Source organism: Triturus cristatus, chromosome 3_1, assembly GCF_964204655.1.
Source record: "Triturus cristatus chromosome 3_1, aTriCri1.1, whole genome shotgun sequence".
In the NCBI taxonomy this organism is placed as follows: Eukaryota; Metazoa; Chordata; class Amphibia; order Caudata; family Salamandridae; genus Triturus; species Triturus cristatus.
In genome coordinates this window covers 7207184-7235156 of record NC_140583.1, presented here as the reverse complement: position 1 = coordinate 7235156, position 27973 = coordinate 7207184, and the positions used below count along the sequence as shown (strand labels likewise).

Here is a 27973-nt window from a genome sequence, read left to right as displayed (position 1 = left end):
GACCGTGTTTCCATAGGAAATCCGCAACATTCTATTTGGAATAACTTTGGCGCCGGTTGACGAATCCTCGTGAAATTTTCAAAATAGGTGGGGCGCTCCGCTCCTACCCTGAAAGTCTCGGGGGATTCATCAAGCGGGGGCTGAGAAAAAAGGGGGGGTCCCAAAACGCGTTTTTCCCATGCAATTTTCCATAGGGACATTTAGTCCAAGGTACAGCCCGAACGGCTGAACAGAATTACTTGAAATTTGGCAGACAGGTAGTCCTCAGGTCAGGGAAGTGCCCTTTGCAGGTCTGGTGTCAATCTGTTCAGTAGTTCCTGAGAAAATCAAAAGTAAAATCATATATATATGTGGGCGAAGCCTAACCACACCTCATCCTGAGATCTGATTGGCTGTCAGCACTTCATCCAAGAAGTGTTGGCAGCCATCTTGGGACCAATATACATGATAGCACCTCATTAAAAAGCATTGCAATTAATAGAAGGTTTTAAGACTTTAGTTACATTATAAATCATTTGTTGATGGTACCATACTCATTTTAGGAATTGTGGTATGTTCTAAGGTGATTTCACCATGTGAAAAAGCCTTCTGCTGGGATATTGTGAGAAAGTGGCTCTGTATATACTGTTCCCTAATAGGTACAGGGTGTACAGAGTCCACAGTCCCCCAGAGGCTGATAGAGGTCAAAGTTAGCTATGACCTTACTCTCAAAAGTGGTAGCTTGGTCGAGCAGTAAGGCAGTACCAGAGGACAGTGTAAAGCATTTATTGTACACACTCAGTCAGCAAATGGTTTCACACACTCAATAACTGAACTCTAGGCCAATGGTTTATATATATAAAATATGCTTGTTTTATTTTTAGAACCACAAAGGGGGTAAAAATATACTTTCTCAGAATGAGAGGTTGAATATAAATACTTTTGTCTTAAGCAATAAATTTGTGTAAACAGTCACAGTTGGTTGCAATAAACAATCCTATTTCCTAAACATAACAATGCATTGAGCTCAATGGTAAATTCAGGTTATTTGTAATAAATTACTTTTCAGATTACTTTTGGAATTCCAGGTCTGGCTCCAAGAACCAGCCTTGGGTCAGTATTCAGAATCAAGTGATGAAAGTCGACTTAATAACTGTAATGATTTTTAAATAATATTTAGCTATTTCAAAAGTTAGCACTTAGAAAATATTTCAAAGAAAACATTCAATGGATCTCTATGGCAAGAAATTCCAATTGCAGGTAGAGTACTTTATCGTTACTTTAGTAATCCAGGACTGGGTGCCTAGACCCAGGACTGGGGTCCTTATCAAAAGCAGGTAAGTAATTTCGTTTGCAGAAATTGTACGATTTTAAAAGAATATTTCAAATTTGCAAAAATAGACAGAAGAAATTTCACAGAAAAGCAGACAATGGTTTCCTATGGGAGAAAAATGAGTTAGAGGTAAGTATAGTTGTGAACACTTTTCAGGGTCAGGGCTGGGCACCAAGATCCAGCACTGGGAGCTCACCTAGGAGCAGGTGAGTAAATTCGTTTTTGTCACTTGGCTGATTTTTGGTGAATTTTTGTAGTTTTGAAAAGTTCACACTTAGAAGATTTTTGAAGAAAAAGCCAGTCAATGTTACCCTATGAGGAAAATGAAGTTAGCGGTTTAAGGGTAAGTACTCGACTGGCAGAGTTGAAATTCCGGGCATGGACTCAGGGGTCCCCCAGTGTCAGGTAGGTACAGTTGGTTCACCCTCAGCGGTTTCAGGACGGCCGGGTGCAGAGAGAGTTAGGCCCAATGTTATCCTATGAGGCATAGGGGGGCCTTGGTTGGTGGCTGCTGTCTGGCAAGCCACGCGGCTGTGGGAGCTGGGCTCCTGGTCTCTTACTCAGGGCAAGTGGGGAAGTAGGTTAGTGTAGAGAGGGCACTGCCAGGGCCACTCGGGCGGCTGGGTGCAGGGTGCTTTTGAGCCTTCGGGCGCTCAATGGAAATCAATGGGAATGTTCCGGTTTGGAAAAAGGCTGCAGGCTCGGGGACGAGGATGTTTCAGGTGCCACCACCACTTCGAGAGGTAAGTTGGGTAGTTGTAGGTTAGGTGGGTACCCCGGGATTGGGCACAGGGGGCCGCAGGGCGCCGGGTGCAGGGGTGCCTTTTGACGTCGGGAATCTTACCCTCTGGTTGATCGCGGTTGGGGTGGCACTTGGTTCTGAGGCTGCAGGCTTCCTCCGGGATGTCGAGGGGGGTCCTTGGGTGCCGGACTCGGGGTCACAGTCGCCGTGGGGTCGTCCTCAGGGTCTTTGTCCACTCCGGCACTGGCCAGGCTTGGCTGGTGCAGAGTGTGTTGGGTCCGCGGTTCCGGGCTGCTGCCAGGAGTTAAAAATAGGTTTCTTGAGTAGAGCCTCTACTCATGGGAGTCCCAGGGGCTTAGAGCCAAAAGGTAGCCAGGTCCTCCGGGGTTGGTGAGGTTGCTGGCCACGAGAGATGCCGCGCTGGTGCAGGTTCGAGAGTCGACAGGCCGGTAGGGCTGGGGCCAAAGCAGTTGGTGTCTTCTTCTCTTTTTAGCAGCTGCAGGGCAGGTCCTTGTTCTTCTTGCTCTTCTTGTAGTTTTTCTATCTGGAATCTAAGGAAGGAAGGTTCAGGGTGCCCCTAAATACTAGATTTAGGGGCGTTACAGGTAGGTGAAGGCCAGGGACCAATGGGTCCTTGTCCTGGGGTGGGTACACCCCCTATCCTGCCTCTCTCCTGTGGGAGGGGGGCAGTAGCCTAATCCTGATAGGGTAGGGCCTCCCATCTTCAAGATGGCGAGAGCCCGGAGATGTGCTTCACCTCGCCTCCCCCACCTGAGGGGTGGGGTGGGCAGGCTGGCACATCCCCTGTCCTTGTATGGGGTTTCCGGCCAAGCTTCCCGCCAGAGTGGGGGGTTGCAGTGGCCTTGGGAAACTCCAAATGGCGGCCTGCCTTTGAAGCTTCCCTTTGCTCATCCTGGGGGAGGAGATTTCTCACCTCACCCAGGATGTGCATTGTTGCAGGCCCGGGAGAGCAGGGGCTCTCCCACCCAGGGGTCCAGCAACGTGTCTGCTGTGTGGCAGCCTGGGCAGCCTCAGAGCAGACGTGGATTGTAAGTTAGCTGTAAGGGGGCATCTCTAAGATGCCCTCTGGGGTGCTTAGTACATTAAATCCTACACTGGCATCAGTGTGGGTTCAATGTGCTGAGAAGTTTGATACCAAACTTCCCAGGCTTCAGTGTTGCCAATATGGTGCTGTGGAGCTCGTGTTTGACAAGCTCTCAGCACCATGTACTCTTAAATGACAGCACTGCACTTACAGTGCCCAGGAATGGACCCGGGTACTGTAGGGGCACAGGGCTCCTGCTCCTGTGCCCACACCATAGGCGTAATGCACCCAGCTAGAGGGGTGGCTGACATATGCCTTGGCAGTGTAGGTGATGGGCATTGTACACAGTGATGTGTGCCATGTCGACTCTTTGTTTTGTCCTGCACCCAGACACTCAGCCTGCAAGGGCAGTGTGTGTGTAAGGGTACAGGGCCTCTGAGGGTGGCACAATGAGTGCTGCAGCCCTTAGAGGCCTTCCCTGGCCACAAGGCCCTGGGTACCTAGGGTACCATTTACTAGGGGCTGACATGTGGCTAGGGTTTGCCAATTTGGAGTTTGTGTGGTTTAAGGAAGGAACACAGGCCCTGGGCACCTGATTGGCAGGAACCCAGGGTACACTCAATCGAAGTACATTCAGCAATTTAGCAAAAAGTAGGGGCATACCATGCAAGAAAGATGGCACTTTCTCACAGATATCATGATTGAGAGAAAAATATTTTCTCATGCTTTTCCCACAGAGGTTTGGAAGGTGATCTATAAGCTAAACTGAGAGCTTATTTTCTGTAAATTCACATTATCTTTCTCAGTCATGTGAGAATGAAGTCTGACATTCTCAGTAAAACATGTACATCCAACAAGGGCCGAGACTGTCAGTTGATTCCTTTGTGTTCTACTGCAGCTTCCCAGAGTGTTCCAAAGAACAACTAGAGCGCTAACAGTCCTACTTATGATAAACGTATGGCACACCTGAAGCCATCTTGCTTGGATTAAAGTGGTAACTCTTAAAACATTTAATTTAAAAAGGAACAAAATGAGGGGGTTCATTTTTCCATAAGAAGTATGATTAGTGCTGCAGAAAGAAAAATTAGGGCACATTTTGAGTGACTTCTCAAATCCTCTTCTATTTCATTAAAAAATTCTGACATGCAGACTGAAACACGCACTTTCAATACCAGCTGTAGTTTTCCCTGGTGAGCAGTAGCTTTACTACAGTGATTTAATGAGCAAAAAGAGTGTTAACATTCTGAATTTATGGCAAATGTGTGACACATCTGAATGCCTTCTTGATGGAATCAAAGTAAAAAACTGAAAGTATTTCCTACTGAGGAGACTGCAGTAAATGAGGAAATTGGGAAACTTCATAACAAATAAGTCTCCCACGAAAATACTCACCTTACCTTACGGCTGAAGTCCTGGTCCACGCCGCCACCGCCAAGAGTCAAGGGGGTGCCTGTGTCCCGGAATTTGTTGAGTCGCCGCCCCAGGACTCCAAATCCCGGCTGCCCCAGCGGCGGCGCGCTAGTGAAACGCAGCGTCAGCGCCAGGAGGCGCCCATATCTTACGCTGCGGCCTGCTTCGCGGGACGTGCCGGGCGAAGCCCGGGCCAAGGGCGGGCCCGTTTTAGCCCGTTCTAGACCGGACAAGGCCGGGACGGGCCTGGTCTCTTCTGTGCACCACTGAAGATTAAGGTCAGTTGACTCACTGTAAAATTAATCGATTCTGACGAACTCTATTAGTCTCCGCTAGGTCGGGTACAAGTGAACATATATAATGGCTGTATCACCCCCAATGTGCTCTGCCAAAGATATAAGAAAGCCCACAGGGGGAGCATTAATGGGCACATTGGATAGTTTCTTGGTTAGAGTGTCCTCTGCCCTTGCAAAGGACATTGAACTTACAGAAAAGAGACTATCCCTCGATATCGCTTTTGAAAAAAGGTCCTCCATGGGCAGATTAGCGGAAGCACGATCACCGATTGTAGTCAGGAATGAGATTTCAGACTCTTCGTCATTATTGTTACCTGCCGAGGAGGGGGGTGACCTGGGTTCCTCTGGGCTCTATGAGTCAGTAAGACCTAGGATTACTGAGTCCCTTGGTACCTCTAATGGCCCGGCTATACCTTCGGATAAGATTAGCTCTGATGTAATAGAAGGTACACGCTATGATAAAATTACAACTCGATCTACTGTTAAATCCAAGACGGTGCCTTCTAAAGACGGTCAGACCTCTGCATCTAAACGATGTCCCACTAAAAATAAGGCCCAGACTCCAGGAAAGAACAAAAAACCTACTACAATTCAACCTGTGAATAAACCTGTGACCCAACACGGAAGTATCAGCCATGCCTGTGAAGATTTAACTAATACGTCCCTTGGTGATCAGCTCACTACAAATGAAATGAGCACAGTTTTTTGAAACACTTGATTAAGGAATACTGGGCACCTCTCAGTGACCGGCTGGATTCTATTGACTCCAGACTTACCTGTATTGAACTGTTGTTAGTTTCATCCTGAGGACGGGAAGGAAGGGAAGGAAATCATGTCACAGAGGCGGGTATTATTCATGTCGGGAATGAAAGCGCAAGGGCTACATTGACTAGGGATGCAGGAGTGTTACCCGCTGCCCCCCCGGGTTACAATAGCGGGAGGTAATCTGGTAGCACCCCTGCTAAACCCGAAGGAAACTGTCACTAATAGTCCAACAACGGTAGCGTACTCAGGCACAGGGGTTCGGACGTCACAAAGAGAGCTTGGCATGTTGGTCAACCGTAACAATAATTATAATATAGCTCCAAACACAAACATTAAAGACCTTAGTGTAACTCCTCTACCCACTATCCAACTCCCTCCAGAGGCTGCACCCTATGTAGTGGTCTTGGCGGGGGCCCCACCACTAGACAAGGGAAGGAGGGAATCACACCAGAAACTGAAGAACAAGTGTATACACTGGCTCAACAAGAATCGCACCCTCCCACCATATGTTTCAGTTGAAATTCTCCACATCAGAAGAGTGGGATGGGTGGGGAATAAACTAAAGACAGTAGGGGGGGTTTGCATTATCATAAACTTTAGGGATAAGAGAACGGTGGAATATATTTGTGACTGGGTTCAGAATGACCCTACATTAACCATCCACCCCCTTCCCCTTTCCTATTTCTATGCGGTGGTGCCCTTAGATAGGGCCGGTAACCAATATTATGGAGGACAAAATATGCGGAGGCCAGGGGAAAATTTAGAGCTATATAATAGGTTCGAAGTGCTTTCTGGGTTGGAGGATTGCGACTGACTTCATGGGCCAGATCTCAGTCAGGAGGAAGAGCATATATCCCCTAGCCGGCCAGAGGTGGCCATTACAAATAGCGCAATTGTATCACAGAATCCTGAGATCAACATTGTCCCCCACACCTCTAACTGCAAGATACTGAGCTGGAATATAGCGGGATTGAGAAGTAAACGCAGGGACAAAATTTGGTTGGATGAGATAAGGCGTTATGATATTTTGGCATTCCAGGAAACCTGGGACACAGATCATAATTTTTATATAGATGGGTATGCGCATTTTTTTATTTCTGCTAAACAGGCACATTATGGTAGGGCAGAGGGAGGTCTATTAATGTGTTTTTCCCTAAATGTGCGTGGTTCATTAAAACAAATTGAAGTAAACTGCCATAACTGTTTGGCAGTAGAATTATCTCGCCCACATGCAGGGAAAATTTTATTGGTCAATTTTTATAACTCTCCCAATAGTGACAGCACTAATAAATTTTTACACAACTTAGAGGAGTTTTTGACTGCCTATCAAATAGATAATTCGCAAGCTGAGATCATTGTTATGGGAGATTTTAATATTCACCCCTGTGAAAAAAACTATCTTTGATAACCTAGATGGTCCCCAATACTGTGCTCCGGTACATTTTGAACATATGGAGCAAGGTGAGTCCCTCGAAGTTTATGGCCACCTTAAACCTTTATGAATCTGGGTGTGTTAAGAGCGGCCCGAGGGTAGCCACCTTTAAGGGATCAGCCATCGGAACAATCCTAGATTATATTTTTATGTCCGTTGCAGTCTTAAGTAGTGTTACCTCGTATAAAGTTGGGTATTCTGTTTTCAGTGATCATAACCCCGTTATCTTAGAATTGGCCCAGGGGGCACTATTATCAACCATAGCGTCTGACCAGAGGGTTATTAGTCGAGAGGTGATAACAACTGCCCAAGGTAGGAAACTAAAATGGACGAAAGTGATCCCAGAAATCTTTATAGGAGAAGTCCTGTCCAATACAGAGAAGGAAGTTAATATCGGTTTGGACACTGACGCGTCAAATACCCTGATTATAGATGCTTTTGAAAGTATCTGAAAGCAGATTTGTAGTAAATTGACGAAGCAAACACCCTTAGAACCTAGCATCAGAGGGAAAAGATGGTTCAATAAAGATTGTACCAGGGCCCACTCTGCCCTTCTAAAAGCACTAAAGCAGATCCCCAGAAACAGGGAGCATACAAATAGGTTGAGGAACTCGTATAAACAAGCTATCCGGACAAGAAAAAAACAGATTAAGGACGTGGCATGGGACTAACTTATGTCCCCGGAGGTCTTGAGGGACAGTGGAAAGTTCTGGAAAACCATTAATGATCCCTACTTCTCCAGTGAGGATAATTCTCATTTGGATTGTATTATTCAAGACGAGCTATGGATTTTCCACTTTGAGCAAATATATGGTAGGGCGGGGACTGAGAGTTTGTTAGATAACATCAATAACTCAGACCCATCGCCAGGATTGGTCTTTCAGGAGAAAGAAGTATTAAAAGCTATAATGGAGACCATGATTAATAAGGCACCAGGACCAGATAGGGTCCCGGCGGACCTCTATAAAATTTTCCCTAAATTCTGGGCAAGGCTATTGACTAACATCTTCAACGCTTTAGGCCCAAAAACTATGCCAACATCCTGGTCAAAGTCCATTATCATCCCGGTTTTTAAAAAAGGTCAGAGGGATGATCCTGCTTGTTACAGGCCAATCTCCCTGATAGACGCTGCTATAAAGATTTTAGGCAGAGTTATCCTAGATAGACTGACAGACTATTTTGAGGGCAGTGGGATCTTCTCTAATGCTCAATATGGATTTAGAGCAAAAAGGAGCACATTAAATCAATGCCTTAATTTACAGCTCCTTATCAGTAAATATACTGTGGCCAAAAAGGGTTCCCTCTACCTGGGTTTTATGGACCTCTCATCAGCATTTGATCTAGTTAATAGGTCTAAGCTCTGGCAAATTTTAATTGATATGGGGATCGATTACACCTTGGTCAAATTCCTTGCTGATCTACATTGTGGTTTGATCGCCTCTATAAGAGTTACCCAAGATGGCAGATGCACTAGATATTTTAAATCAGAAAGAGGTGTCAGGCAGGGGTGCATTTTGGCTCCCCTGCTGTTTACATTATATATTAATGCTCTAGAACCTGCTTTGAAGAGAGCCACATTAGATGTTCCGAGAGCCGGAGATACAACTATAACAGTTCTCCTTTATGCCGATGATGCAGTTCTTCTCGCACGTACAGGCATTGGGCTAAATAAATTATTAATGAAATTTAACACTTTCATGGAATCACTTGATTTGAAAATAAATGCTAAGAAATCACACGTTATGATAATGGGGGAACAAAGTAAAAAGAAAAAAACATTGACATTCCTCTGTGGTAAAGACGTGGTTAGCAGGGTCCCTGTTTTCACATATTTAGGAATTTTATTTGATGGGAAGGGGACCTGGGGCCCGCAAATGAAACATAAAGGAAATGTATTTGCGAGATCCTCATCAGCTCATGGGTTTCTCAAAACGCCCGGGAGCCAGACCCATGGAGGCCATTATAAAGGTCTACAAGGCAAAATGCCTCGCAATAGCTACTTATGGCTCCGAGACATGGGGATATGCCACTGATTCAAGTGGTGGAAAATACTTTTCTAAGATCCTTACTTTCAGTGCCACAGTCAACCCCCACCTTTTCGATCCACGTGGAGTTGGGGCTGGAATATGTTTTAGATACAGTAAAAATGGCCCCAATAATATGTTGGCTTAAGACCTGGCTTAACGATGAGATCTCTTTAAACCATATGATTCTTAAAGATTGCCTGGCCTTAGACTTAGCCGGTAAAATCCCATGGTTAGCCTACATTAAAACAACCCTTATTAAACTTGGAAGGCCGGAGATTTCTTGACACCAGAATCGATTAAGAAAGCAGACCTGGGTTTGACAAAAACTGCTATGATAAATTTACAACTTGTAGAAAGAGAAGAACTAGAGCTGAAGAAACCTTTAGTAAGATTACACTATGGGCTAGTGAGCCTACCCGGTCCGGAACCCTATCTGAAGTTAGTAACACGCCCCTATCGTCGTTTTCTGTTAATCAGATTTCGATTTAACTTAATTCATTTTTTACTGGGTGACTTCCCTAAATGGGGCTTTCCTGATAAAGCGGAGCCCTGCAAATGTGATAACTCATCCCCACAAGATACTCTACACTTTGTTATGTTTTGTAGGCTTTACTATGATATCAGGAAAAAGTATTTATTACCATTGCTTAAAGAAATAGGGTTCACCCAGGTCAGACCAGCCCTTGTATATCTCCAATCAATGAGTAATGTTCAGGTTGCTAACTTCTTAGTTGCTGCTGTTCGTATTAACAATAAGAAAAAGAACAGTAATGCAAGTGCAGGACTAGACACTCTCTGAACTGATATAATGTAGTTTTATTGGGTTTTTAATACGAGGTTATGATTTTTATCATGTTCTTAAATTTTAATATTTATTGATGATCTTAACTGTATAGAATTTTTGTGTATACCCCTGTATGAATTTGTGGGGACTGTGTCTCTCGTCCCTGTTTATTGCCTCTATAATGATAACAATTGATGCCATGTCTCTGTTCATTTTTATTGATGTAATATTTTTGTGAATGTCTCTTTTTATATTAATTTTATCGGATAAAAGTATTTTGACTGACTGACTGAAGTCTCCCAAGATGGCCACCAGAGACAAAAGAGCCCAAATGTAGCCCAAATATCACCCAGATGTAGCCCAAGTATAGCCCAATGACAGAATGTCCCAGAGTGTTCTTAAAAACAACTAGAGCGCTTACTGTCTTCATTATGACAAAAGTATGGCACACCTGAAGCCATCTTGATTGGAATAAAGTGGTAACACTTAAAACATTTAATTTAAAAAGGAACACAATGAGGGGGTTCATTTTGCCATAGAAATTATGATTAATGCTGAAGAAAGAAAATGAGGGCACATTTTGAGTGACTTCTCAAATCCTCTTCTATTTCATTAAAAAATTCTGACATGCAGACTGAAACATGCACTTTTAATACCAGGAGCAGACTTCCATGGTGAACAGTAGTTTTACTACAGTGATCTAATGAGCAACTAGAGTGCTAACATTCAGAATTTATGGCAAATGTGTGACATATCTGAATACCTTCATGATGGAATCAAAGTAAAACACTGAAAGCATTTCCTACTGAGGAGACTGCAGTACATGAGGAAATTAGGAAACTTCATAACAAATAAATCTCCTAAAATGGCCACCAGAGACAAAAGAGCCCAAATGTAGCCCAAATATCACCCAGATGTAGCCCAAATGTAGCCCAATGACAGAAGTGTGCAAAATGTTGAGCTGAAGCAGAAACTCCAACCTGGTTCCCCAGTTGCAAAGTCTGCAGCTCTGGAAGTAACACCACACCCTCTCCCCTTGGATGCAACATTTAATCAAGTGGTCAACTGGATAAAAAAACCAAGATTACAAATAATTTAAAAGTTCTTTGTCGCTATTTGAAAACTCAGAAAATGTGTCGTCATTTTAGTTTTTTAGAGCACTAACCATAATTTTGATGCAAATAAGACCATCTCATGTATGTAATTTCCAAAGGAAATGCTCTAGGTATTAACAGTTCTGATTACATCAAGATGACGTCAGGCGTTCCACACTTTTGTAATAAATATAGAATGTTAGCAATCTAGTTGTTCATTGGGATACTGTTGAGAGGCAGAGGCCAGGGGCACGGACTCTGAAAATTGAAGGCAGGTAGGAGAGTGCAGAGGCAACAATTTGACCACACTAGGCAGGCAGGAAGGGCAGTGGCAGCACAACAGACTATGGAGGGAAGTGGAAAGGGGGGCAGGGGCTACAAACCAACAATACAGGACTGGCAAGAGAGGCTGTGGTGATGTAATAGACCATTGTGGGCAGAAGGAAGAGGCAGTGGTCATACAACCATACATGCCAACAGACCCATTTCAGCCAGGAAACGTCCAATGTTTTTAAGCTCAAATGGGCTTTACTTGATCTGTTTCCTGTCTACAATCTTCTCTTTTTCAATGTAACTCAAAGGGGAAAATCAATACCCCAGTTTTATTTCAAAATCTCCTTCTTACCAAGTTCAAAATGTTCGCAAGTATGGTACATTGGATCATGGTAGGCAGGAGGAATTGGGGTAGGGACATGGACTCGGATAACAGAGGACAGGAGGGACATTGAGAGGTGCACCAAACTGACCCTACAGGGCAGGCATCAGGGTTTGCAGCAGCAAAATACACCACACAGGGCATGCGGGACGGGAGTGCAGCACAACAATCGATAGAAAGCAATAGGGAGGGGACAGGACCATGCACATGGACAACAGAGAACAGAGGGGAAAGAGGCAATGGTAGCTAGCTGACCATAATGGACAGACAGGAGTGAAAGCTGCAGCATAAAAGACCATAAAGGTACATGAGGAAATTAGGAAACTTCATAACAAATAAATCTCCCAAGATGGCCACCGGAGACAAAAGAGCCCAAATGTAGCCCAAAATCACCCAGATGTAGCCCAAATATAGCCCAATGACAGAAGTGTGCAAAACACTTATTATTTTGTGTTTTTGCAGTGTTATATAGTGCAGACTTGTCAGGTATTGGAGGGCTTTACATGAGCATTGGTTACATCACACAAGAACAAATTCATTTTGGTTGTAGACATTGGGAGACTAAGTGATTTGAGCAGAATCACAGAATGTCGAGCTGAAGCAGAAACTCCAACCTGGTTCCCCAGTTGCAAAGTCTGCAGTTCTGGAAGTAACACCACATCCTCTCCCCTAAGTGCAACATTTAATCAAGTGGTCAACTGGATAAAAAAACATAAAGGTAACAAATAATTTAAAAGTGCTTTGTCGCTATTTGAAAACTCAGAAAATATGTCCTTATTTTAGTCTTTTAGAGCACTAACCATAATTTTGATGCCAATAAGACTCTCTCATGTATGTAATTTCTAAAGGAAATGCTGTAGGTATTACAGTTTTGATTACATCAAGATGACGTCAGTCGTTCCACACTTTTGTAATAAATATAGAATGTTAGCAATCTAGTTGTTCATTAGGATACTGTTGAGAGGCAGAGGCCAGGGGCACGGACTCTGAAAATTGAAGGCAGGTAGGAGGGTGCAAAGGCAACAATTTAACCACACTGAGCAGGCTGGAAGGGCCGTGGCAGCACAACAGACTATGGAGGGCAGTGGAAAGGGGGGCAGGGGCAACAAACCAACAATACAGGACTTGCAAGAGAGGCTGTGGCAATGTAATAGACCATTGTGGGCAGAAGGAAGAGGCAATGGTAGTACAACCATACATGCCAACAGACCCGATTCAGCCAGGAAACGTCCAATGTTTTTAAGCTCAAATGGGCTTTATTTGATCTGTCTCCTGTCTACAATCTCCTCTTTTTCAATGTAACTCAAAGGGGAAAATCAATACCCCAGTTTTTTTTCAAAATCTCCCTCTTACCAAGTTCAAAATGTTCGCAAGTATGGTACATTGGATCATGGAAGGAAATGGGGTAGGGACATGGACTTGGATAACAGACGACAGGAGGGACATGGAGAGGTGCACCAAACTGACCCTGCAGGGCAGGCATCAGGGTTTGCAGCAGCACAATACACCACACAGGGCATGCGGGACGGGAGTGCAGCACAACAATCCATAGAAAGCAAGAGGGAGGGGACAGGACCATGCACATGGACAACAGAGAACAGAGGGTCAAGAGGCAATGGTAGCTAGCTGACCATCATGGACAGACAGGAGAGAAAGCTGCAGCATAACAGACCATAAAAAGCTGGAGGGACGGATCAGGGGCATTACAATGGAACAGACAAGCCAGGAGGGAGGGAGTAGGGGTCTGCACATGTAAACAGAGGGCTGGGGGCAAGGGGGCAGGGCAGGAGCAGCAAGACAGCCATGGAGGTCAGGCAGGATGGGCACTAGAAGCAAGACACACCATGAAGAGCAACAGTGAGACTGTGATGGCATACACACAGACCATGGAGGGAAGGTGGGAGGGGTTCAGGGGCAGCTAACTGACCACACGGGGAAGGTGGGAGGGGCCATGGCAGCACAGAAGACCATGCATGGCAAGTGGGAGGGTTAGTGGCAGCACAATGGCTATGATGGGCAAGAAGGAGGGTGCAGGGGCATGCACAAAGGATGATGGAGGATAGAAGGGAGGGTCAGGACCTGTGCACAGACAAAGTTCAGGGGAAGGGGCCTCACAACAGACCGCACGGGGCAGACAGGAGGAGCAGTTGCAGCACAACAGACCAGGGAGGGCAGAAGGGCGTGGCAGTACAATGGACCATGTAGGACAGGAAGAAGAGGATAGGGGCATGGCATGTGGACAGGCAGGGTGGAGGTGGCAGGGACAGGTTACAGTCATCTGACAATGCTAGGCAGGTGGGAGGGGAGTGGCAGCTCAACAGAACACTCAGAGTAGATAGGAGTGGCAGGTCCATGGAACATGGTGGGCAAAAAGGATGGAGCAGGGGCATGCACAAAGACATCGGAGGGCAGGGGGAAGGAAAATAGGGGCAGCAAGCTAAGCACAGAGTTTAAGCAGGAGGTCAATGATGGGACATAGAATTGGGCAATGGAGGGCAGGAGGAGTGGACTGGTACATCATACTAAATTGAGGGCAGTGGCAGCACATCAGACCATGCATGGCAGGAGGGAGGAGGCTAGTCCATGGATTCACACAACAGAGGATAGGTAGGAGGGGGATGGGGCAGCAAGCTAACTGTTCAGAGAAGGTGGGTATTAGGAACTTTATTGTTTTTAAAACGTGTGTCTGTGCGAACTACTTAAAATATGAACAAGTATGCAGCATAATCTCACTTTTATTCAGGAAGAAGAGGACGTTTGTGACTGTGACTCCGGGCTCACTTGGCAGAAACACCCCCTGAACCTCCACCCCCTATCGCAAAATGTAATGCCCGTGAAAAGGGTAGGTGAACACAGTGTTATATAGAACATAGTCCTGAGAGCACGATTGAAAATGAAAACTAGATAGTGTATGGTATAAACTATGCACTAAAAAGTGTGATACAAGATGAACCGGGCGTGAAATATAATATGCAATACATTGTGCGCAATGACAGATTCATTGGAGAGCGCGAGATAGCACAGGCACTAGCGCGTGCTATGCGATAAGCGCCTTGGAGTGTAATTTGCACAGGGCAGTGTTGTGTAACCTAACTAGTCTCTAAAGTTGTAATATAAAATATGTGCTGGGGAGTGTAACGTTGTATATGCACTGTGACAAAGATGTGGATCCCAGATTGTAATATGTATGGCATAGCACTGTGCGTTATAACATAGGCATCGAGGAAGGCACGTTAGATGGGGCAATATAACCCGTGCGAAGGCAAGTGTGGCATGACATATTCACGGGGTGGTGTTACAGTGCACATGGGCTAGAGAGTGTCATAGCATATGCACTAGCTAGTGGAATACAACACAGAGGTGTGTGGCACTCAGCAGGCAATGGTGGGTGTAACACAGCATTGGGCTCTGCCAGGAGCGCGCTGTGACTCTCAAGTGATGTTCGACCCCTTTCCAGAGAGTAAAATAAAAAGTATTACACATCCGGCAGTGGATGTGTGTTTTATTAACCGTGAGGGGGGTTTCTTGCATAGTTTTGGTCGAATTTTTGTCGAATCCCCTTTGAATGGCTTGGTGTGCATGTGTATTAAATGTGCCCGTCAATAGCTACCCATGTTTGTATAAATAAACGACAAGGGTGTCTACCGGGATTAGGCACGGTAGGGCATCAGACATGTCAGAGCTTCACTAGTGGTGTAAATACATTCCACGTGGATTCATTGTATGCATAGTCGCCCTTTAATGAATATCACGCAATTCGTCATGGTGATAGGTACGTACGGTTTGTCCAGCATGTCCTAGGTGTGTCTATAAATATATATTTTTAAAAAATAATAAAAAACAGTGGCCGGCCCTGGGGATTGGGGTCAAAAAAATATAATTAGGAGACAGGCCCTGGGGGATGGGGTCATCAGGGCCAATAAATTAGAATAAGAAGGGGAACCACACAGCCCCCCTTCTTAAAAAATTAAAATAAATAAAAGACTGGCATCGTGCCGGAGGCCACGCCCCCTCCTTGCAGCACTCTGCAAACGCGCCCCCTGGTGAGTTGTAAGTTGGGGAATTAATTCCTCTTCAATACTGAGGGTCCCTGAGGGCCAACTAGCCCAACAGGCATCTCAAGTATGCGCCAGGGAGCTGCGCTGCAGACAGGTGTTCTGAGGCCAAGCCCCTTTTTACACCTCTCTGCAACGCAGCTGTGTGGCGCTTACTGGAGGTACCTAGTGGTCTAGTTTGACCCTAGGGACCCTTAGGATTCAAGGGGACTTAATCTCTCAACTTAGAACAGCCACAGGGCGCGTTTACACAGTGGTGAAGGGAGGGGACGGGGCCTGAGGTGACGTGTGCAAACACGCACTATGGCACGTTTTAAATTGGGGATATAATTTCCCTTCAATACTGAGGGCCCCTGGGGGCTAGCTAGCCCACCAAGTGCTTCCAGTAAGCGCCACTGAGCTGCATTGCAGAGAGGTGGTCCAGGCTGTGCCACTTTTTACACCTCTCTGCAACGCAGCTCTGTGGCACTTACTGGAGGTACCTAGTGGGCTAGTTGGACCCTAGGGACCCTCAGGATTCAAATGAACTTAATCTCCCAACTAAAAACGGACACAGGGCGTGTTTACACAGTGGTGAAGGGAGGGGACGGGGCCTGAGTTAACGTGTGCAAAAACGCCTGTTTTAGGAGGTAGTTTTAATCCCCCTGCTCTATTATATACTAGGGGCTTACAGAGGAGGTCATGCTAATTACAGGGGGACCCCAACACATAGTGTTCCCTAGTGTATGTAGGTGTTTTCACTGTATTCTGAGTGTCTTTTAACATAGCACTGGCTCTAGGACTGGTTAGTCAGACTCAGTTACCACCAGTATCCGTCTGAAAAAGTTGAGGGTACAGGATGATTTTGCAACAAGGCTTCTTTCTGCTCTTCTTTTTGTTCTTTCTGCACGTTATCCTTCTTCCTGCACTTTTCTTCGTCTTTGAGGACTTCTGTTGCTTCTTTCTGCACTTCTTTTTTTTCTTTCTGTGCATTTTTTCTTCTTTCTTCACATGTCCTATCTCTGTAGGCATAGTTAGAAATTAGCATTTAAAAAACCTTTGAAATTCACAGAAAAAACCATAGGCTTCAGGCACGTTATAGTTAGGAATTAGCATTTAAAAAACCTCAGAAATTGACTGAAAAAACCATAGGTTTCAGGGGTGTTATAGTTAGCTGGACTTTTCACTTGTACAAAACCATTGAAATTCCCCCGTTATAGTTAGTTCAGCTAACTATAACTCGCGCGCCCGCAATGCACTGCTGATGACGTCACATATTACATCACTCATGACATGGTCAGTGACATCACTGATGACATCTCAAATGACATCACTGATGACATCATCCTTGTGAAATAGTGGCAGACCTCCTCTCACCCTAATATAACCTTTGATACACACATTCAAAAATAGAGACTAAACTTTTCAAAACAATGGACATACCAATACCAGTTACAACAACCTCTTCAGTAATTCTAAGATCCACATCCACTCATTCACCAACAGTCCTATACAGTCACTCATACATGTACTCACTCATCATATATACTCATACACCTATACATCCTGTTACACAATGCCACTCATCCATAGTTACTCACACACATAGGCTCACATGCTAATAAAGAATCAAACATACATTTACTTGCATATACAGTTATACACACATCACCACACTTACTTCTACGGAAACTTACACATACTTAGTCTTTTAAACAATCACTTATAGAAACATATACTTATTCATACAGGAACTCTTTCAATCTCTCGCTCTCACATATACTCACTTATATACACCAATAGTCACATATACTAGTTTAAAACATATGTAGTTACTCATAAAGACACTATTGAGACAGTCATTCACTCACTAACACACCCATACACACACACATCCACCCATACAGTCCTGCACACATGCTGTCTTCAACACATACAAAGAGTGAGTCACTCATTCATGCACCTATGCATTACGTAATACCCCCCACCGAACCATAGAGACATCAGACACTTATACTGATACTCAAAAAACAACTAATATAGACACCCATGTAGCTACTCACCAACCCATGCAGCCACTTATACACAAAGTGAGAGACTGATACAGATATTTACGTATTTAAACATTACTCACTAAGCCATGTATTCACTAAGATACACTTAATCAGTCTGTTATACAATCAATTTTTCAAAAACAATTCATCCATTTAGACGCTTATATACCCATTTATTCTTCCATCGACCTTGAGATATACATATATAAAACATATTTAATTTTCAGAAAAACACACATTCACTGGATGATGTCATCAGTGATGTCATTTGAGATGTCATCAGTGATGTCATGAGTGATGTCACTGACCATGTCATGAGTGATGTAATATGTGACGTCATCAGCAGTGCATTGCGGGCGCGCAAGTTATAGTTAGCTGAACTAACTATAACAGGGGAATTTCAATGGTTTTGTACAAGTGAAAAGTCCAGCTAACTATAACACCCCTGAAACCTATGGTTTTTTCAGTGAATTTCTGAGGTTTTTTAAATGCTAATTCCTAACTATAATGTGCCTGAAACCTATGGTTTTTTTCTGTGAATATATATATATATATATATATATATATATATATATATATATATATATTTATTTATATATATATATTCACTGAAAAAAACATGGGTTTCACACACGTTATAGTTAGGAATTAGCATTTAAAAAACCTTAGAAATTCAGTGAAAAAACCATAGGTTTCACACATGTTATAGTTAGCTGGACATTTTACTCGTAAAAAACCAATGAAATTGCCCCGTTATAGTTAGTTCAGCTAACTATAACTCGCACGCGCCCACAATGCACTGCTGATGACGTCACATATTACATCACTCATGACATGGTCAGTGACATCACTCATGACATCACTGATGACATCTCAAATGACATCACTGATGACATCATCCAGTGAATGTGTGTTTTTCTGAAAATTAAATATGTTTTATATATGTATATCTCAAGGTCGATGGAAGAATAAATGGGTATATAAGTGTCTAAATGGATGATTTGTTTTTGAAAAATTGATTGTGTAACTGACTGATTAAGTGTATCATAGTGAATACATGGCTTAGTGAGTAATGTTTAAATATGTAAATATCTGTATCAGTCTCTCACTTTGTGTATAAGTGGCTGCATGGGTTGGTGAGTAGCTACATGGGTGTCTATATAGGTTATTAGTTGGTTTTTAGAGTATCAGTCTGAGTGTCTGCATGGTTCGGTGGGGGGTATTATGTAGTGCATAGGTGCATGAATGAGTCACTCACTGTTTGTATGTGTTGAAGACAGCATGTGTGCAGGACTGTATGGGTGGATGAGTGTGTGTATGGGTGTGTTAGTGAGTGAATGACTGTCTCAATAGTGTCTTTATGAGTAACTACATATGTTTTAAACTAGTATATGTGACTATTGGTGTATATAAGTGAGTATATGTGAGAGTGAGAGATTGAAAGAGTTCCTGTATGAATAAGTATGTGTTTCTATAAGTGATTGTTTAAAAGACTAAGTATGTGTAAGTTTCCGTAGAAGTAAGTGTGGTGGTGTGTGTATAACTGTATATGCAAGTAAAAGTATGTTTGATTCTTTATTAGTATGAGTGACTATGTGTGTGAGTAACTCTATGGATGAGTGGCATTGTGTAACTGGATGTATAGGTGTATGAGTACATATGATGAGTGAGTACATGTATGAGTGACTGTATAGGACTGTTGGTGAATGAGTGAATGTGTATGTGAATCTTAGAATTACTGAAGAGGTTGTTGTAACTGGTATTGGTATGTCCATTGTTTTAAAAATTTTAGTCTCTATTATTGAATGTGTGTATCAAAGGTTATATTAGGGTGAGAGGAGGTCTGCCACTCTATCACAAGGATGATGTCATCAGTGATGTCATTTGAGATGTCATCAGTGATGTCATGAGTGATGTCACTGACCATGTCATGAGTGATGTAATATGTGACGTCATCAGCAGTGCATTGCGGGCGCGTGCGAGTTATAGTTAGCTGAACTAACTATAACGGGGCAATTTCATTGGTTTTTTACGAGTAAAATGTCCAGCTAACTATAACATGTGTGAAACCTATGGTTTTTTCACTGAATTTCTAAGGTTTTTTAAATGCTAATTCCTAACTATAACGTGTGTGAAACCCATGGTTTTTTCAGTGAATTTGCAAGGTTTTTTAAATGCTAATTCCTAACTATAACGTGTGTGAAACCTATGGTTTTTTCAGTGAATTTGCAAGGTTTTTTAAATGCTAATCCCTAAATATTTCGTTTTTGAAACCTATGTTTTTTTCTGAGAATTTGTATGGTTTTTTATATGCTAAGTTATGTATGATATTTTTTTTTATTTAAATAAAATTACTTTATATTCATTTATATATTATCTGTATTTTTTTTAAATTATTTTTTTAAATAATTCAATTTGTTTTTTTTTTTTTTTATAATTTTTTTAATTATTTAATGTCCTCTTTTTTTTTTGTTTTTTTTTTTATTTATAAATTCTTGGGGTGCGCGCTCTGAGCGCGCACCTAGTACTATTTCGTATGTTTTTTATGAATTCCGGCGTACGTTATTTACGTACGCAAATATACTTATTGGTGCGCGCTGGGAGCGCGCACCCAGTACGTATGCGTACGTACGTACGCATGCGTCCTACGCCCTCGACGCGGTTTACTTCCGCATACGCTAAAATTACGCGCAATAACGGTCGCGTATACGCGTGTTAAACGTATGCGCGCTAGGTGCGCGTATATGACGTATGCACCTGCGCGTTTACGCGTTCGTGCATACGTCATCACGGGGTGCGCGCACGGAGCTTGCGCAGTGCGCGCACCTCGGGTTTATACATAATAAAACAACATTTCTTATTGGTTATCATTACTTTCAGTTTCTAATTGTTTCAATACCACACCCAATCCCCTCATGGCAAGTCATGTGATCAAGAATCATCACTTATGATTGGTTTGAAGTACTTTCTGTTCCAGATTCTTCCCAAACCACACCTACTCCCCTCATTATTAGTTCTGATTCCTTTGGAGAAGGAGCTATTCTGTTGTTGAGAGACAATGGCTGAACAGCAACCTACTTCAGACAGTGAGCAGGACACTCTTGAGAGGCAGAGGAACAGGAAGCAGAAGGACAGCTTTGTATGGCAGTTTTTTACTTTTCCTGAGAATGAGAAAAAGGTAAATGCACCAAAAGTTACATGTGTACTTTGTAAAAAAGTCTTATCTCGTGGGAATCCTAACAAGAAATATTCTTTTAGCATTCACACTATGTTGAGACATGTTTACAAAATGCACCCAGCATCTTATCGTCGAGCTTCTGGAGAAAACCCTCCACCTGCTCAGCCGACGACATCAGCAGCAGCTCAGCCGAGCACATCTTCGGCAGCTCAGGGGAGCACTTCAGCTGCGATGGTGCCTTCACCTGTTTCTTTACCTCTTGTTGGTCCACCTTGTTTGGCGAGGTTGTCTACACGGTGCACTGATTGCGGTTCTCTTATTTCTGTGGGGGAGACCAGTCTTGATCTCCTTCAGAGAAAATTTGATGCGCATTCATGCACTAGGCCATAGATGTTTTTTCTTTTTTTGCGTTTTTCTCTTCCTGTTTCCCTCCATTAACTCAAGGGCTCTTTTAAGAGCCACTTATAAACTTAACCAAACCATTTTTTTTTTGGAAATTTTTTTTTTTTTTTTTTGAGAGACTCCCCCTTTTTCCTACTAATGCAACTGTGAAATCACCAGAGCAAAACGCAACAAATCTCTTCCTGTAATTCCTATTTGCACACAGAGTCATGTTTTCACATTAGTCACAAAACGAAAAATCTTTGCCAATTTGAATGCACACTTACTGCTCTTTTTTGTTGGCAAGTGAAAATCACTTTTACAGACTGACACATTATGAATCCACTTTTCAGATTTTTTTAAATGCACATGTCCAGACTGCTTTTTCAGACCACAAACCATGTGTATGCTGGGTGACTGCCTACACTCCAGCAAGGGCAACCAGCCTTAGTGATGCTGAATGTATTTGCATTACAGACTGAAACCTCAAAACCCCACAGCACATTATCAGAGCCAGGACCTCTGTTCTCTACACCTCACTCCACTCAGCAGAACCAGATAATGGCAATCTTTCCCTCTATTTTTCCACACATATATATGTTAATTTCAAATCTCACTGCTTCCCCCTTTTTTTCAAATGTAATCACACATTTCTATTGCTTGAAAACCAACCCTTTTCCAAAAGTACCCTTCCCCCTACTTCACTTCTGCCTAGTTCCCTTCCCCCAACTTGACTTCTGCCTGCTACCATAGCAACAGCTCATGGAACACTGCTGTGTGGAGTTAGGTCAGAAGTTCGCCACACAATGTTTCAATTCCACAGAGCAAGAGTGCTTGACTTTTCAAACCTTACAGCAAATCCATAGTACTGTTCTTTGGTAACACATTTTTCTGAACCAATACAAAACATGCTTCTATTATTTTACACATACAGCCTAGTTTTTAGTGTAGAATGGTATGAAACAGCCAATCAGTTCTTTTTTTTTTTATAAAAAATATGTATGCCTCCATTTCCAAACTGTCTTTCATTTCTTTTTACCATTCTACTGAATTACACCTCCTGAGTGCATCCAGATCTCCTTTGAAGATGTTCACAGTGTGGATTGTAGGACACAGCTATGTCTTCTGGAGTGAAAAATTTGCAGAGAAAAGAGGTATGGTGAGAGACCTTGCTTTGCCAAATGTAGACATCAAGTGGATTGGTCAGAGAGGGTTAAAGTGGCACCAATTAATGCCTTTGGTGAAAACCTTTCAACATCTCCCACAGCCTAACCTTATTATTGTGCACTGTGGTGGTAATGATCTAGGCACTTTAACTGGGGTAGGTTTGGAAATGCTTATTAAGGACACCTTTGTGCAATTGATGTCGCTTTTTCCACAAACTGCCTTTGTATATTCTAACATATGCCAAAGGCAAAAGTGGAACTGGTCCAACCAATTTTGTCCGCAGATTGACAAAGCAAGGAAGCACGTCAACAAATCTATTTCTGCTTTCCTCAGAGACTATGGTATGGGTTCCATTTACCACAACAACTTGCGTTACGACATGCAAGACATTTATAGAGGAGATGGTGTGCACTTCAATGATGAAGGGAACAGAGTCTTCCTCTTGAACCTCAGACTCTGCGTCGGTACTTACTTGTAGGTACCGAAAAACAAACAATAAACACAAGGGCTCTTTTTAGAGCCACCTTATATCTAAACACTTAAATGCAATTTTTTTAAAATTTCTTTTTTTTTTTTTTTTTTCCGGGTGCGCGCAGGGTGCGCGCACTCGGCGATATTTTTTTACAAAATATTATTCTTTTTTTTTGCCCTACAAGGTCCTACTTTGACCCCCTTACAATGCCTACTGGGTCTATTTCTACCCACTCTGCCCCCTTTTCAACTGCTCCCCCTTTGATTATCACCTCCTCTTTATGCGATAGCCAAAATGGCGGCCGCCGCTTCCTGACTTCCACCGATTCGAATGTTTACTAAGATCTAACAACCAATCAGAATTGCGCTCGCGCACGGCAAGGTGCGCGCACCCAGCGCGCACTCTGCGCGCTTACAGATATATATATTGATTCAAAGGCTATTTTCTCAGAATCTACTGAACAGATTTACACCAAACCTACAAAAGGCACTTCCTTGACCTAGGGACTACCTCTCTGCCAAATTTTGAGTAATTCTGTTCAGCCGTTCGGGCTGTAGCTCGTTCTAAAGGTCCTATGGAAAAATGCATGGGAAAAACGCGTTTTGGGACCCCCCTTTTATCTCAGCCCCCGCTTGACAGATCCCCCCGAGACTTTCAGGGTAGGAGCGGAGCGTAGCGCCCCACCTATTTTGAGAAATTTGCGAGGATTCGTCGACCGGCGCCAAAGTTATTCAAAATAGAATGTTGAGGTTTTCCTATGGAAACGTGGTCCTAACTATAACTACCTACTGGCGACCGCCAGTAGGTAATATATATATATATATATATATCTTGTTTAACAAACTTCAAACATTTACTGTGTTTAGAAAAACAAATTCTGTAAGTGGATTTCCAGAATGGATCTAGCAGTCCTTCGTGCAAGAGTAGAAAAAATCAAGTTGGCAGTGGTACATCCGCCTTTTTATGGGAAGACACATTCTCAAAATGTGCCCAGGTGAAACATGGGAAACTTTCACAAAGTTGAACCATTTATTTGTTCAGCCTTTTGTATTTGGAGTGTAAAATAAAAATTCTTAAACAAGGCTTGAGCATTCCCGGAAGAGCCGATGTCGGCTAGAAGAGGCTTTCTCAGCTTTGATGATTGTATCATATACAAGAGTCTTACAAATTGCATGTCAGTAAATTATATTTTCTTATTTTAGAGCGAACGACCAGGATCTTCCCCCAAGCGCAGCCATGATGGAGAGACAACAATGCCAAGTAAGTCTTCCACCGATCCTAGCCATCCGCATGTGCCTTCGTTGTCGCCCCCTTCGTAGTTGCAGCCGTCAGACGGTCCCTCCTATTAATGCTCTTCTACCTCCCTGACTAAGTTCCCTTCCTTAGAGTTGTACATTCAGCTGATATCCTATGGCAACCTATGTTATGATTGGACTTGGTGATCGATAGCTTGGACATTTACCTCTTTTCCCATGTGCATAGGTATGCGGCAGATCGAGATTCTGGAGCTGCGTGACCTGGAGAAAGAGTATGTGCTTGCTCGCACACGTCTGACGCTTGCCCAGCAAGACCCATCAACAGCTGCTGTTGCAGGTTAGAATTAATTTCGAAATTCAGCACGGAAACTGGTGCTGACAACATTGATATCATGCAGTTCAACTTCAAGACATAAGAACGACTAAAACAATTGTTTTGCTTAAAGCACACAATCTAAAGGAATGATTTAAAGCCAACTAAGGGCCTGTGTTGGAAGGGTGCTCGTAAAAGATGTCACTTCACTTAAGTGACTGTTTTTGCACAAATCGTGACCAATGTTGGTGCTCTGAATGGAAATCGGGCTGGAAGAGTTCAATGTACGGGTGTGAATACTGAAATGAGCAGCTGAATTGATGAAGGGTTTTGTTATATCCTTGTATCATGCAACCAGTTACTGAGGCCATCAGTTTCTCATTTTAGATATGGGGAAATATCTGCCTGGCTCACTGTTAGTTTCCAGCCTTACCCGACGCACTTGCAGGATTCTTGGGCCATTAGGAGAGAATAATGTTGGAAAAGGCGAGATGCGTTGTTTGGTGGAGGCCAGGGCCAGCAAGAAAGTACTTTTTCAGGTTATTGGCACAGACAGTGAGAATAAGACAGAAATTAGGTGCTTAAAGTCTTCACATAAGTTTTTTATCAACAAATGCATGCTACGTGAGTCAGAGTTATCGGCAAAACCATTTGAGATTATAAAACCGAAGAACAGAAGCATTTACTGCTTGGTGAGGCAAGGTTCTTCATACACTACACTGCACTTTGGTGCGATTGGAAGCTTTCCTTTGAGATCTGGTCTTCACATGTATGTTACCTCCATGCTGGTGGCATGCAGGGGTTTCAAGTCTACAGAAATAGTCTCGTTGTTTGGCTTCATGTAGCTCTTTGCATAGCCTAAGCCCCGTAGTGAACCATTGACTCTGGTGTAGTCGACTGTGTTGCCATCATGGTGAAAGGGTATCTTGCTACAGTACACTTTCTAGAAAGGATGTTGTGCCAACCCCAAGAATTGGAGCAGCTGATCGACTGGGTTGAGGCACATCATTTACTTTCACCTGAAGTACCAGGTTTTTAGAACCCAGCGGTGCAGGGGAACACACCCTAAGACTTCGGGTTCTTCCTGTTTCAGACCCACAGAAACAGAGTCTTCTAGATGAAACCAAAGATCATATTTATTGGCTGCAGACCAATCACCGGTATCCGAGAAGTACAACACGATGTATGTTCTCAGAAGACTGCTCCCAACCACAAACCAGTCTTTACTTATATACACAAAATTACGCTCTGGGCCACACCGCCCCTATTTTACAAGTGGTCATCCACATATTTTAGTTTCAAAGACACAGCAGAGCCATAATGACAATCCCACATTTCAGTTCATTAAGCATACAGTCATTTTACCCAGCAAGGCTCAGAACCCTCATCAGATAACAGCGGACCCCAATAAAACGGGCACCTCCTGCTCGTAAAACAAGCCATAAAGTAGGAAACCGAGTCAGGTGTGAAATAGCTTAGCCAGAGATCGTGTGCGAACAAGGACTTTATGATGGGTCGAGCCCTGATGCTAATCACATTAGGCCGCGAGAAAAGGAACTGGCCGGACAGGATTGACCTCTGGCAGCGGAGTCAGTTTGCACAGGTCAGAGAGAAGTCACAGAAGGTGTACGTGTCCTTTAGGCCTAGGCATGGCCTTAGTGCGCAGCCTATGTGAGGGCAACCACAAAATGGCTACTGTTCTAAAATGGAACCCAAGGGTTCAATATGTGGTATCGTATGCACGGTGAATTCATCAGTGAAACATGACGAAAACACTCATACATACCGCATTTGACATTTGCGGTTCACTGATACTGAAGTCGGCATGGTAGGGCCATGCTTCCAACATGGTTCCGAAATGTACAGTACCAAACACCTGAAAAGCTTGTTTCAGGACAGACGGATGAACATTATGCGCTGACCACAATAAATATAACTTTGTCAGCTGCTGTCTGGATTAGAGTGCATCTTTTGACACCATGAGCAGGATAAAAGTAATCCTGATTACTGTTGCTGCATCTCTTGAGAGAATGCATACAGGACACTAGGTGCACAGTCATGTGTAACAAGAAATACATAGGACAAGTTGAGGTCTTTAATGGAGTACAAATGGGCTGTGTTCTTTCTCCAGTATTAAAAGCTTAAGCAATCCTGTGTCTTTCCATTTTACATTCATTGGGCTGTTCCACACAGGCTTTGTAACCGATATCTCTTGATGTATCACCTGCACTGAAAGTATAGAGCATTTGTACAGAGCAGTGTAACAGGAATCTCTTGGTGTAGCTCTGCACTGATAGTACTGACCAATCTAACAAGACTCGTGTTGTAGCACTCGCGCTGATAGTACAGACCAGACTAACAAGACGTGTTGCATGACTCGCGCTGATAGTACAAACCAGACTAACAAGACTCGTGTTGTAGTACTCGCGCTGATGGTACAGACCAGTCTAACAAGACTCGTGTTGTAGCACTCGCACTGATAGTACAGACCCGTCTAACAAGACTCCTGTTGTAGCACGCGCACAGATAGTACACACTAGTCCAACAAGACTCCTGTTGTAGCACTCATGCTGACACAGCTGCATTCCAATACTCTGGCCTCTTGGTAACAAGACTGTAATTTCTGGTGTTTATTTGAATGTCTTGTACTTGGTCTGTGACCTCCTGATTTGTACCTCAGGGAGCTCTGCGGCTGATGAAATCCTTGCCCTTCTGGTGCAGGCTGGATTGTTCGACACTGCGGTCTCTCTCTGCCAGACCTTCCAGCTCGATCTTACGCCTGTGTTTGAGGGACTTGCTTTCAAGTAAGTGCAGAAGAGCTTGTTGCTTCTACCTATGTGGGGGGGGGGGGGGGAGAGGGTGTGTGTGTGTGTGTAAGAAGCACTGTGTGTCACCGACAGTGTACCAGGGATGCTGCTTCATAGCTTATCAAACTACCACATCGTCATGACTAGACCTTTGGTGTTGAGGGTGCTTCCATTGCTACTGCAGTTGACACATTCTAAGCCGTACTGTACAGTATGAAGGAGAATGGACGTTTCGTGACATCGGTGAAAGGGGTGTGAAAGACCGGCTTGTCTCCATTTTTCCCGCATCCTGATGTGCGGTGTTTGTTTACAGAAATGGTTATGTACCCTGAGGGCAGGTATATCTGCTCCACTCAACAATGTTTTGTGTCCGTTACTAGCTCTGGGGCGCTCCTCGGAGTAACAGGGAGCTCTAGAAATCCTTATATTCATTCATTCCATGTGCGTATCCTGTACTGCCCTCTGTGCTGCCTCCACTACAGCTCTTGCCCCATGACCGCAGAGGTCCGTAGCATTCCACCTGCCAAACATAGTAGTGAGTTCCCATGGTTTGGCCGTCAGTCGCGCTGTAATAATCTTCAGGGCCGCCGCGTAACGCAGCAGCGGGACATTGTGGCCATGGCAGATGTGAAAAATGATGTCTTTGTGATGTTTGTTTTCGGCATGTTGCCGTTGTGTACTGGACTGTATGAATCCATAGCGCAAAGTCCAGATGCTTTCCTGTTGACATCACTTGGTAAGGATGGAGC

General features: G+C 43.6%; 1 protein-coding gene across 1 annotated transcript in view; it reads left to right on the top strand.

Moving 5' to 3' along the window:
- NUP160 (nucleoporin 160) overlaps nt 1–27973 on the top strand; it is a 521427-nt gene that overhangs the window by 438084 nt on the left and 55370 nt on the right. Inside the window, exons 29-31 of the mRNA XM_085646519.1 lie at nt 24051–24108; nt 24331–24441; nt 27098–27221. Of these exons, the coding sequence (XP_085502645.1) occupies nt 24051–24108; nt 24331–24441; nt 27098–27221 (293 nt within the window). The remainder of the gene's footprint in view (nt 1–24050; nt 24109–24330; nt 24442–27097; nt 27222–27973) is intronic.